The 11763-nt window shown below is 33.0% G+C and overlaps 2 protein-coding genes across 2 annotated transcripts; both read left to right on the top strand.

Moving 5' to 3' along the window:
• The first annotated feature begins 2811 nt into the window (after window positions 1–2811).
• LOC146955342 (lipase (DUF620)) lies at window positions 2812–5825 on the top strand. Its single transcript, XM_085721171.1, has 3 exons — window positions 2812–3251; window positions 3991–4329; window positions 4999–5825. The coding sequence occupies exons 1-3, from the start codon at window positions 3024–3026 to the stop codon at window positions 5524–5526; spliced, it is 1095 nt and encodes a 364-aa protein (XP_085577297.1). The 5' UTR covers window positions 2812–3023; the 3' UTR covers window positions 5527–5825.
• Window positions 5826–6468: 643 nt separating this feature from the next.
• On the top strand, window positions 6469–11437 carry SDG38 (SET domain protein 38). Its single transcript, XM_085721164.1, has 7 exons — window positions 6469–6831; window positions 6969–7024; window positions 8541–8667; window positions 9195–9264; window positions 9371–9553; window positions 9798–9869; window positions 11116–11437. The coding sequence occupies exons 1-7, from the start codon at window positions 6535–6537 to the stop codon at window positions 11232–11234; spliced, it is 924 nt and encodes a 307-aa protein (XP_085577290.1). The 5' UTR covers window positions 6469–6534; the 3' UTR covers window positions 11235–11437.
• The last annotated feature ends 326 nt before the right edge of the window (window positions 11438–11763 follow it).

Raw genomic sequence — 11763 nt, 5'->3', positions numbered from 1 at the left:
GTTGATTCTTACTTTTAGTTCGTATAGATATAGATGTCAGCTTAGAGGAATGGTAATGAAAATTAGGTTAGATAGAAAGTTGGCCATTTTTAATGAATATTAGCTGGGTGAAAGAAAGAACGAACTGATTATACATATTATTTGGCTTTAAATGGACATTCACAAGTGGACGGTGAAAATGAACCCCTCATATTAGTCGACTTTTGGATGAGATACGGAGTTTTAAAAAAAACTTATTAGTTCTCCTTTTATTTTTGTATGAATAAGGTAAGTTTTTATTTATTTTTGAATAGATACACTATATGACAATCACAAATAAATGTGTGAATCGAGATTCAAACTCTAGTTATAATGTCTACTTAAACAATTTTGATTTTTTTTTTACAACGTAGAAACTCCTATTTTTCAGCTTTTAGACAAAGTAAAGTTCCGTTCGTATTGGTGGCTGAAAGCTAATAATGTTTCATTTGTGTACGGTTCTCAGAGTTGGTGGTCGGACCCTTTGTTGTGTTTGGGTATCGACTAACCTTTGTTGTATATATACTTTGTATTGACATTTTGCTTCTTGGGGTGGTTTCCTTGATACACCTTGTGCTGAGGAATGCTTACCACCGTGGTTAATATATATTCCATTTTCGTGTCTTCAATTTTTTTTGCTGATATTTTTATAATTGAGATAAAACTTATAAACTTCTTTTAATTTAGCTTAATACACACAATACTATATATGATTTCACTTAGCAGTAAATTAAATTTTCTTTTCTTTTTCTCTTAAATTCTCTACAACGGTTGTACCGAGGATTCCATTGCTATTTGTGGATCTGGTAAATAAGTTAATTTGCTTTTGAGTTGTAATTATGGTTAAAGTTAGTTATGAAGTTTATTCAAATGATAACTTTATATCCAAAGAGGCACCTCTAAGAAAAATATCCTGCGTCAAGAAAACAAAAACATATCCAAAGATACCACTTTATTTATCCAACAGTACAGTAGTCAACATATTAAAATTTGATTTTAATCGTAAAGAAAAATTAAAAATTGATTGTAGTTTTACAAATAACGTGCACCAGAGATTTTATTTTGGTTTTGTTTGCTGAAAAATAGCTTATAACGAATGATCTGAAAACATATGACTTATAAACTAACTTATTACTAATAGTAGTGAATAAGATAGATGATTGAATATGTAGTGTTTAGTAAAATTAGTGTTTGAAGTAGTTTATAAATATGAAATAACATAAACAAATGTCCATTTAATTAATATTTATTTATTTTTAATTAAGTTTGCATGGTAAAATAGAGATAAAAGGTGATAAAATATAATCACTTGAATTAGTTTATCAAAAACCGTTATAAGCTCGTGTAAAAACGACAGTTACCAAATGTAGTTTTTTTAATCATGCGAGTTTATAAGCGATAAGTCATAAACTCAATTTTATGTATTAACCAAAGAAACACTTTGTTAAAGAGTGTAGTGGTTAAAGTGAAAAATTTCAAATTCAATGCAAAATTACACAATTTGTCCTTTAACTTAAGTTCGGATAACACTTTCGTCTTTTATCTTTTTAGTTTTCCGATTTAATCATTTATGTTATAATCAGGTAACACTTTCGTTTTTTATCTTTTTCTTTTTCCGATTTAGTCCTTTGTGTTATAAATGTCAACATTGTTACCATTTTTTTTTATCAAAACAAAATAAAAAACTCATAAAAAATTATAATAAATTCATCAAACTCATACACAAACCCAAATTTTCATCATACAAACATAGAAACTCAAATTTCATCGGAAAATTCCCATAAAAAGGGATAACAATGTTGATATTTTGTAACATAAAAGACTAAATCGGGATACGAAAAAGATAAATGACAAATGGGTTACCTGATTATAACATGAAGGATGAAAGCAGTAAATCAAAAAGAAAAATAACGAAAGTGTTATCTGAACTTAAGTTAAAGGACAAATTGTGTAATTTTGCCCAAATTCAAAGTTCAAACCCATATCGACATGCCAATTAAATTGTATAGAACACATTAGAGACTATAATATACAATTTGCAAAGACCTATTATTCAGAGATCAAATTCTTGATCAATTGATTAAGGAATCAAACATCTAATATTTGTGTCATACTGTAAGATCAAATTGATAGTACGAATTTAACTCATATCTCACAAAAATGTGAATTCAAGTACTTTTAAGAACATTGAAACCCACCCTACTTTTGTGAGCCCCAGGAGCAGCAGCCCCATAATATTTCCCTCATTTATGACATATTTTAATTTTGAAACTTAAAAAAGAATCTAGATTTTTTTACCTCTTTTTCATTCTCATCTTTCAACATCCAACCAACCAAAACCCACACTAATTAAGCAAAGAAATTAAATCATGCTTAAAAACCCCCACGGTGACTAAATTCCAATCTTACTCCCAAAGCAAAGGGTAAATGATTCCATCATGAAAGTGAATAAGTACACACTAACATCATCACCATAAAATAATTCAATCCAAAAAGCTCTAAAAAGCATGGCCATCTTCAATTATTTTTTTCCTAATCTTTTTATAAGTTCCTTTACACACCCTTTTCATAATTCCTTTAATAATATAACTATTACGAAGCATGAACATTCTTAGGATTAGACGTGTCACAGTATCCGACGTGTCGTATCCGACACCATCACATATAATTACACCAAATTATGTAATTTTATCAAATTATTAACGGTATCCGCGTGTTAATGTTCATGTCGTGTTCGATGTTTGTGTGTGCTTCATGGTATGACCCTTTGGTGTCACATCAAATTCAATCTTGCAGTTAATTTGGGATCATGCTTTTTTCATCGTGCACTACACGCACTTGATCAATGCGTGTGCTTAAACCACAAACATCAAAACTAACTAACAACATTAACAGCAACATTCAACAACAACAACATCAATAACATCAAAGACTATGTTCCTTTGAAGTGTGTTCTGTTCTGTTCTTTCCAACCATTTTCATTTTCCTTTGTTTCAAGCTTAGATATGGGTAGGCTTGCACCATTATCAGAAGAACCTATCAATGAAGAAAATGAAAGAAAATTATCAAAATATAACTCTAAGAAAGGTTTTCAGTTATGGATGAATTGGAGTTGGATCAAGACTCATTTTTCACTTGCTTTCAACAAAAAATCTAACCTCAAAATGCTTCTTAGTGTTCTTGGTTGTCCTCTTTTTCCTGTTCCTATTCATCCTAAATCACCCCTCAATGAGGTAAGTTCTTTTTGTTCTTCTCTTTACTTTTGATATCTAAAGTTTAAAGTTCCATGCAAATTTTTATTTTTATGATTAATAATATCTCTAGTGTGATATAAAATGTATCTTATCACATAATTCTAAGAAGAAATAAAGTACTAGTAATGTTATGATTGTAAAACATTTCATTTCTCTTCATAATCATTCACATGAAAAATAAATAAAGCTGTTTTTTCTCTTTCCATTTTTAGTATATTGCTAAATATTTTTGTCGGTCATTTTTTAGACAAATATTAGTGTACTAGTAGTTTTTTTCTCTTCCACCCAAATTTGAACTCATGTTTTAATTCCTTCAACCAAACCAAAAGTAAAGAAAAAATGCTTCTAATTATTGGTTTTACCCGATAAAACTCGCCCTCAGGCTCCGGCCATCCTGAGGAAATCTTCGGATGGAATCAAATACTAGACGGTTTGATTGGCTTTTTTGTTGATTGAAATAATGTCTCTATCAAATGAAATAATGTTCTTTGTTGATTGAAAATGGTTACTTACTGCCTTGAAAAAGTTAGCTAAAAGTGTTCAAATTTAGGAATATATATGTATATTTTGATCATTTTCTTATTTTGATCATTTTCTTATTTTACATCATATGAAACCCCTTTTAATATTAATGTTTATAATGGCTACCAATGTTACCATGTATATGTAAAGTTTGATCCTTTTTCAGTGATCTTTATTTTGTTACAATCTGTTAAAGGTTTCGTCATCGGCACAGTATATTATACAACAATTCACAGCTGCAACAGGGTGTAGGAAGTTGGAGGGGACAGTGAAGAATGTGTTTGCAACCGGAAAAGTGACAATGGTTGTCGTGGACGAGCTTGGATCGGTCGGTGGTGGTGGTGTTAATGGAACTTCAGAAAAAGGGTGTTTTGTGATGTGGCAAATGGTTCCTGATAATTGGCAGATAGAGATTGTTGTTGGTGGCCAAAAGGTTCTTGCTGGTAGTAACGGCACTATTGCTTGGCGTCACACACCTTGGCTCGGTGTGCACGCTGCTAAAGGCGGCGTTCGTCCTCTTCGCCGTGCACTTCAGGTAAGTTCATTTCCTAAACTTGATTTTGAATGTGATTGATTTTGGTTAAAACTGAATTCGAAGTGAAATGCTTTATACTTAGATGTTTGTACTTTGAAAACAAGTTTAGTATGAAATTTAGTGTAAACTTTTCGACATTACAAAAATGTTACTTATCATTAGTTCTATTCCTATAGACACAAAATCAATTCTGGCAACTGTTAAACCAAACACATGCTTTATATTTAGTTGGTATAAGTTGTTTATAATCTCTTGATAATGTGTTATGAACATATGGTGATGTTTGGAATATTAGCTATATAACATTGTAATTATGAGAAGAAAGATATTGTCAAAGTGATTAATCAAAGATCATTAATTTGTTTAAATAGTCATAAATGTCATTTAACTACTGCTATGGTTCAAATTTAATAAACTTCAGCACTTCAACACAGGCATATGCTAGCTGCAGGCCAATGAATTGGATCATTTGCTTCCCTAATAAATTTCCTTCAACTATTCAATCTAACCACATTCCTAAACTTTCTTGTCTTTTTCTTTTTCAGTATAGTTATGAAGTTTGAACCTATGATTTGATAAATATCTAAAATAGCATCACTAGCTACTCTCAACTACTTTGTGATTTTTGTTACCTTAAAAACAAACATTAATTGTAGTTTTGCTATGTAGGGACTAGACCCTTTAGCAGTATCAGCTGTATTCAGTGCAGCACAACACATGGGGGAGAAACAAATCAACGGCGTAGATTGTTTCGTATTAAAACTCTCAGCCGATCAAAAGGACTTGATTGAACGAAGCGACAACACGGCCGAGATGATAAAACATGCTATCTTTGGTTATTTTAGCCAAAGAAATGGACTTTTAGTGCACTTAGAGGACTCTTATTTGACAAGGATTCAAGCAATAGGGACAAATCCTACATATTGGGAAACAACAATGTCAACAAAAATTGAAGACTATAGAGATGTTGATGGTGTTATGATTGCACATGCTGGATCAACAACTGTGATGATAACAAGGTTTGGTGATAATCTTAAGGATGGACCTGCTATTACTAGGTTGGAGGAGTCATGGACTATTGATGATGTTGCATTTAATGTTCAAGGGTTGTCTATTGATTGTTTCTTACCACCTCAGGAACTTAACAAAGATTGTCCACAACAACATCTTGATTGGAGATCATCATTGCATAGATGATATGTCATATATAAAAATAATTCATGGTTGTGTTTTTTTAAACTTTTTAACTAGGTTTGGATTTGAATATGAGAATGTAGTAGCGTTAAAACTATTGAGAAGAGTTTTTGTTGCCTATTCTCGTGTTCTGCACGGCTTGAGGGATTAGGGTTGTGCACAAGGATGCCCGATTTATATAAAATAACACTAATTGTTACTTAACATGTATAATGAATGGTTTTTGTAATTGTATTAGAGTTCTAACCCACATATTCTGGGTGTAGGAGATGAGTAAGCATGCATTGATTGTTAGTATGGAATTTGATTTTGAGCTTGTTATGAGCTATGAGATGAATGCTGATAAATTAGAAAGAAAAAACAAAACAAAAGAAAGAATGCTGATAAGAAAACGAAGTATATGCATCATCACTTTCTTTCTCTATTCCCTCCAAATTCGTTCATAAGTTCATTAATTTTAGTATACTATTATTAACATCATAAGTTAATTCATTTTACTAAGATATCATTCATATCCTCAACAAAATTGATGTCAAAATGATCTCACTAAAGACACCGCAGAAGTGATGTGGCAAAGTTACCACACATTTGCCTCTAAACTCCATTATCATTTCACATCTTTAAATTAAGTTCACTTTCGTCATCCATTGAAGTCGATAAGATATATCTTACCGAAATTGATTGAGGATGAAACTGAACTTAATTTAAAGATGTGAAGGGAACATATCCTCTCCTTCTACACTCACTCTCCTTCTACCTCCTTCCAATTTTTTTTTAAAACAAGTATAATAAGAATTTTTTAAAAATTGTGTAATCAAGTGTAAACAAATTTGTTTTCAATATTTTTTTTTTTTTGTATTTGTGTTCCGGGGTGCTTAGCATGAATAAATCAAACATTAGTAAATAAATAAAAAAGTAAAACAATAATAATTAAATAAACATTATTTCCACTGTGTGTCTGTGTTATGTTGTTGTAGTTGTACCTTGTTCGTGTAATGTAGTTGAACTGAAATGGCAGTGTCACATTCACTTCTCCGTTTAGCTTCTTCCCGCTTCACTAAACCACTTCACATCTTCTCATTCTCCACTTCTTCACCACCTCCGATTCGAGTCTCTCTCACCGACTCCGTAGGTCGCGCCGTCTTCGCAACTCGCCCAATCCCTACCGGTGATCTCATCCACACCGCCGAACCCGCCGTCTGCCACCCTTCACCTTCCTCCCCTCACCCCGTTTGCTACTCTTGCCTCGCCAGGCTCCCTAACCTCTCATCTCCCTTTTGTTCCCTCCCTTGCCACAAACGCAGTCAGGTAGGTGCATGCATTTGATACCTGACTTCACTTCTGGAGCTGTAAAATGTCATGCATTTTCTTCTTCTTGTTGTTTCACTCATGTGTTCTTCTCTGCAAATACGTACTTATTCTGGGATTTTGATATTTATTTATAGGAATACCACGATGTTGAGTTGAGAGCAAATTGGACTGATTTTGATAATTATTGCCGGTATGTGAGTTTTTCTCTAACATAGAAGAAAGATTAGCATCTTCAATTGCCATGGGTTTCAACAATCTTTAAACCTCTCGCATGATTAATGACACTAATTTTTCTCTTTGGTTTTGTAAGCAGTTTAATATGTTCTATGGACCATAATTCTTGAACCAAAAAATAAAATAAAATAAAATAAAATGAATCATCAAAAGATTTCCCCTAAGTTCACTTATCTGTTTACTAGTGTAAGGTCTGGGTTCTTTGTTTCCTCCCACAATAAGTCCGATTCAGACAGTACAGTGGAGAGAAAAGATTAACCGATTGAAGAGCTATATTTTCATTTTACTCCCTTGTTAGTGTTTTTATGTCTTCGTTACCTGGTTTAGTGGTTTGAAATTTGATGTAGTATACAAACTCACAATGATGAGGGGTAACCTTGGCGCAACTCGTAAAGTTGTTGTCATGTGACTGGAAGGTCACAAGTTCAAGTCCTGGAAACAGCCTCTTGTGTAAAAAACAGGGTAAGGCTGTGTACAATACACCAAATGGTGGGACCCCTTCCTGGACCCTGCCTAATTGGGAGCTTTAGGGTGTGTTTGGGAAGAGGGTTTAGGAGGGGAAGGGAGGGGAGGGCTTACATTTCTTTTTTAATTTAAAGACATTATAAAATGATTTTAAAAAAATTGAATTAACAACATGATAAATGATCATATAATACTTCAAAAACACTTAATTTATCTTAAAAAGACATTTTACATTGTTCGTAATTTAAAAAATAAAAGTGAGCCCTCCCCTCCTAAACCCTCTTCCCAAACACACCCTTAGTGCACCGGGTTGCCCTTTATACAAACTCACAATGATATTAAACAACACTTTATTCACTTTGGTTCTCTGGTCAAATGCAAGTAGTCAAAGAGGGTGAATTTTCTAATTTAGCTTGTGGTGATGTGGTGTCTCTGAGATGTAAGGAACAAAGTAATTTTCAAAGGAGAAATTGTAGACCTTGTCAAAATTGTGTCTCAGATAAAGGTCTCATCATGGGGTTGGTTATAAACAGAATTGGGAAATTCGGGAGTGCAATTTACTGATTGGCGGTGTCGTTCTTTATGTTGTTTGTCTTCATGAGTTGAATGCTTTGTTTGTTGGGTTAGAGTACCCCTTGTACTCTAAGTAATAAAATTTTGATCACAAAAAAAACTTCACTTCTAAAATTTCAATTGATCTGATAATTATGTATAGCCCTAAAAAAGGGCAGCCCGTTGCACTAAAGCTCCAGCATGCATAGCTTCCGGGAAGGGGTCCCACCATTTGGTGTATTGTACGCTGCCTTACCTTGTTTTTAACACAAGAGGCTGTTTCCAGGGATTATTATGTATGGCCCTATGATAGGCAATTTCTGGTCTGGTTGTCACCCTAATGATAAATTACTGAAACATTTTGTGTTTGTTAACTCTTAATACCTCAATATATCATGTAGTATTTTATTGCACTAAAATTACCTAAGTGACAATTACCTAACCTCTTTTCAAAGGAACCGAGGTTTAAAATTTCCCTTTCTGGTAAAGCGGTTGGCTTGCATGATCATATCAGGAGTTGCCAGAAGTGATAGTCTTGACATACTTCAACCTGCCAATTTGACACCTGAGATGATTTTAGAGGTGAGAATTTAGAAGTTTATTATAATGACAATAACCATTTGACAGGTTTCTTCTATAAACAATGAAAACTAGTTAGTTGTGTACATTTGAATGGAAGATCCTCTTCAATCCACTAGTAGTTCTCAATGCTTCTCTTAATGTTGCCTATCCTAAAATACCCTTCAATTAATGTATGTTTTCTATTTCAATGACTCTTTTTCTCATGGAACAACTTCTCATGAAGGGCATTTTTTAGAGATTAAGAACATTAATTGTGCTAACTAAATTTTTAATAATTGTGAAATTAGTTACTTTTACTTATAATCAACACTGGAGGAAGTATTGTATGTCCAACTAGCAAGCACTTTTCATCTACCCTTTTTTCTCGGATGTCTACCACCCGTTAGTTTTCAAAGGAAAGCTTTTTGCTTATCATTATATTTCACATTAAATTTTCACCATTATTGATGTTCTAATTGAAGTTTGATAAAGTTTTGGCATCTGTATTCTGCTGCTTCAGTATGTTTATGCATAACATCATTTTTCAGATGGAAGAGGGGTTCAACTTGCTAAGGAATGCCTTCACAAAGGCACTTATTGCAGATGAACAAATTGCTTGTATCCTTCTTTTAGGAACATTTTGTATAAAGTAGATAAATATAACACACATGCATAAAGAGATCATGGATATATGTTGAGAGATTACTTATCTTGGCATTTTAAGTTTTAACCAAACATTGGTACATCAATGTTTTGGCACGAATTCGAATCAATGCATTTCGCATTGAGTTGGCTGGTGGTGGATCATATGAAGATCTTCTTTCTTCAGCATTTGCATCTGTAGAAGCCGAAGCTGCTGTTGGAAATGCTGTCTATATTCTTCCTTCCTTCTATAATCATGACTGCGGTGAGTACAATTTTCTTTTACTTTTCTCTATGCCGTCAACATGAGCTTATATTTCTTCAACATCTTTTAAATTATTCATAAAGCACAGTTGTCTTAACTGGAAAAGCTAAATTTTAACGAATATTTGCCTTCCATATTTAGGAGAAGTTATGTAACCAGAAAATTCCACACGCATAGACAACCTCTCTATACCTTGTCATTTTTAACCCTGAGAAATGAACAATCTCACTCATTGGTATTGCAGATCCCAATGCACACATTATATGGATAGATAATGCAGTGGCAAAATTGAAGGCCCTCCGTGACATTGATGAAGGTTTGTCCTCAATCGTATTTTATTTGATTAAATGTTTTTCCCTTTTAATTTTGTTGGTTGGCTCATCCAAAAAGTAGTGCATTCAATGATTTCTGAAAACTTGCTACTCATTTTGATGTATTTGCATGTGACAGTTTCTGACAACTTAATGGAAGGCAGTTTTGCCTATATCATGTTTTATCACCAAAATCGGGTCCATAACCTGGATAGAAAAGGATGCTTGTCTTAGGTAGTTGTTAATAAAGTCAACACTCGACACAAACCTTTTTCCCAAGCCATCTTTTATAACATCAATCATTGATAGAACACTTTAAGAGAATACCTTTTAAAACCTTTTTCTTAACAGTTTTATTGTTTTTGATTTTTTTTAACGAAGCCTATAGTGTTGTTTGGTACATGTATGTAGATAACTCTCTCTAGATAGTGCAGCCACCCTTGGGTGCTTTGCTGCCAATCTTTGGGTTCGTTACGCTCTTTATGCCAAGCTTGAAGGTGCCATTTTGGTTGTTGAAATTGCATCCTTGAAAGGTTGGCATAATCTTTGACTTGAGTGTGACTCATCTCTAGTGGTCTCTGCACTTGAAGAAAAACCATTTGCTTATCCCTTGGTGATTGCGTAATAGTGGCTTAGCTGCATGATGCTAACTACCCATATGCGTTTCTTCTACTCTCAAATTTATTGAGAAGGAAATGCTTGTGACGGCAAACTTACTTCCTTTCGTACCTCCAGATCCGCCCCGACTAATATATTGCATGAATGAGATACAAAGCTGTGAGATCATAGAAACATAAATAACTCATTAATCAAACAAATGGAATTAAAAGTTAGCTGTAAGGAGCTTAAAGGACATAGCTTTTTTGATTGACCATGCAATATACCAATGTAGTAATCATCCAATTATAGAATGTTGTTATTCTGTTATTGCAATGTGATCAATGTTCTTGCTAAATAAAGTTGGTTTTGTTTTTATCATCCTTAATTTTCAGTCAAATTTTTCATGCATCCTTCATATTCATTCTCTTATGTAGTAAATAAAACGTAGAAGTTAATTAGGAAAATACAAGTGTGTGTATCAATTCATCATCTTGTTTTATTATAAAGCATTTTTTTCTTCATTTTCTTACATTTGCACTAGAAGGAAACATTACTATAAGATAGCAGACCTGGATGGTAGCAAGTTGCTGGTCTAAAATTATTTCCTAAAACTATCGTTGATCAACTACAAATCTCTTTGGCAAATTGCAGGTGAAGAACTGAGAATCTGCTATATTGATGCCAGTCTGGACCGCGATGCTCGGCGAGAACTATTGTTTCAAGGTTTCGGTTTTCAATGCAATTGTAGCAGGTGCTTGCATGGTGATTAGCTATTCTTCTCTAAAAGTTTCTCCTAGGTTTTGCATATTAAGTGGTTGAATACAGGCTGTGATGTAAACCTACTCAAATTTTGAGTATTTAGAATTTTAGATAATAGATACCATATCCAACTTTCTGTTATAAACACAAGCATTCAATATATATTTCGTGCCCATGATAATAAATTAAGTATTGCAAGGTGAAAGTTGACCTACTCTCTTCTTGTATTCTGTTTTATGGTTAAACATCACTAGGAACTGCCACACTTGAATTGCATGATCATTTTTCAAGATAGTAATACTTAATTTTTTTCATTTTGAAATTTATATAATTGACTTTATATTTTAAATTCTAAATTTTAGTATTCTCGTATTGATGTATGTTGAAGTAGCAGCAACAATTTAACAAGTATTTATTTAACAAGTATTAAGTTAACAATTTAACTAGTAAATAAAATGTAGAAGTTGATTAACTATTTAACTTTTTTTTTTTGTGTACAAGTATTTAACCTTAAAAGTAGCAGCAACACGTGTGCTCTAG

Source organism: Medicago sativa, chromosome 1, assembly GCF_051527215.1.
Source record: "Medicago sativa cultivar Bolivia chromosome 1, Bolivia_mono, whole genome shotgun sequence".
Classification (NCBI taxonomy): domain Eukaryota; kingdom Viridiplantae; phylum Streptophyta; class Magnoliopsida; order Fabales; family Fabaceae; genus Medicago; species Medicago sativa.
This window is presented reverse-complemented; position numbering and strand designations above follow the sequence as displayed.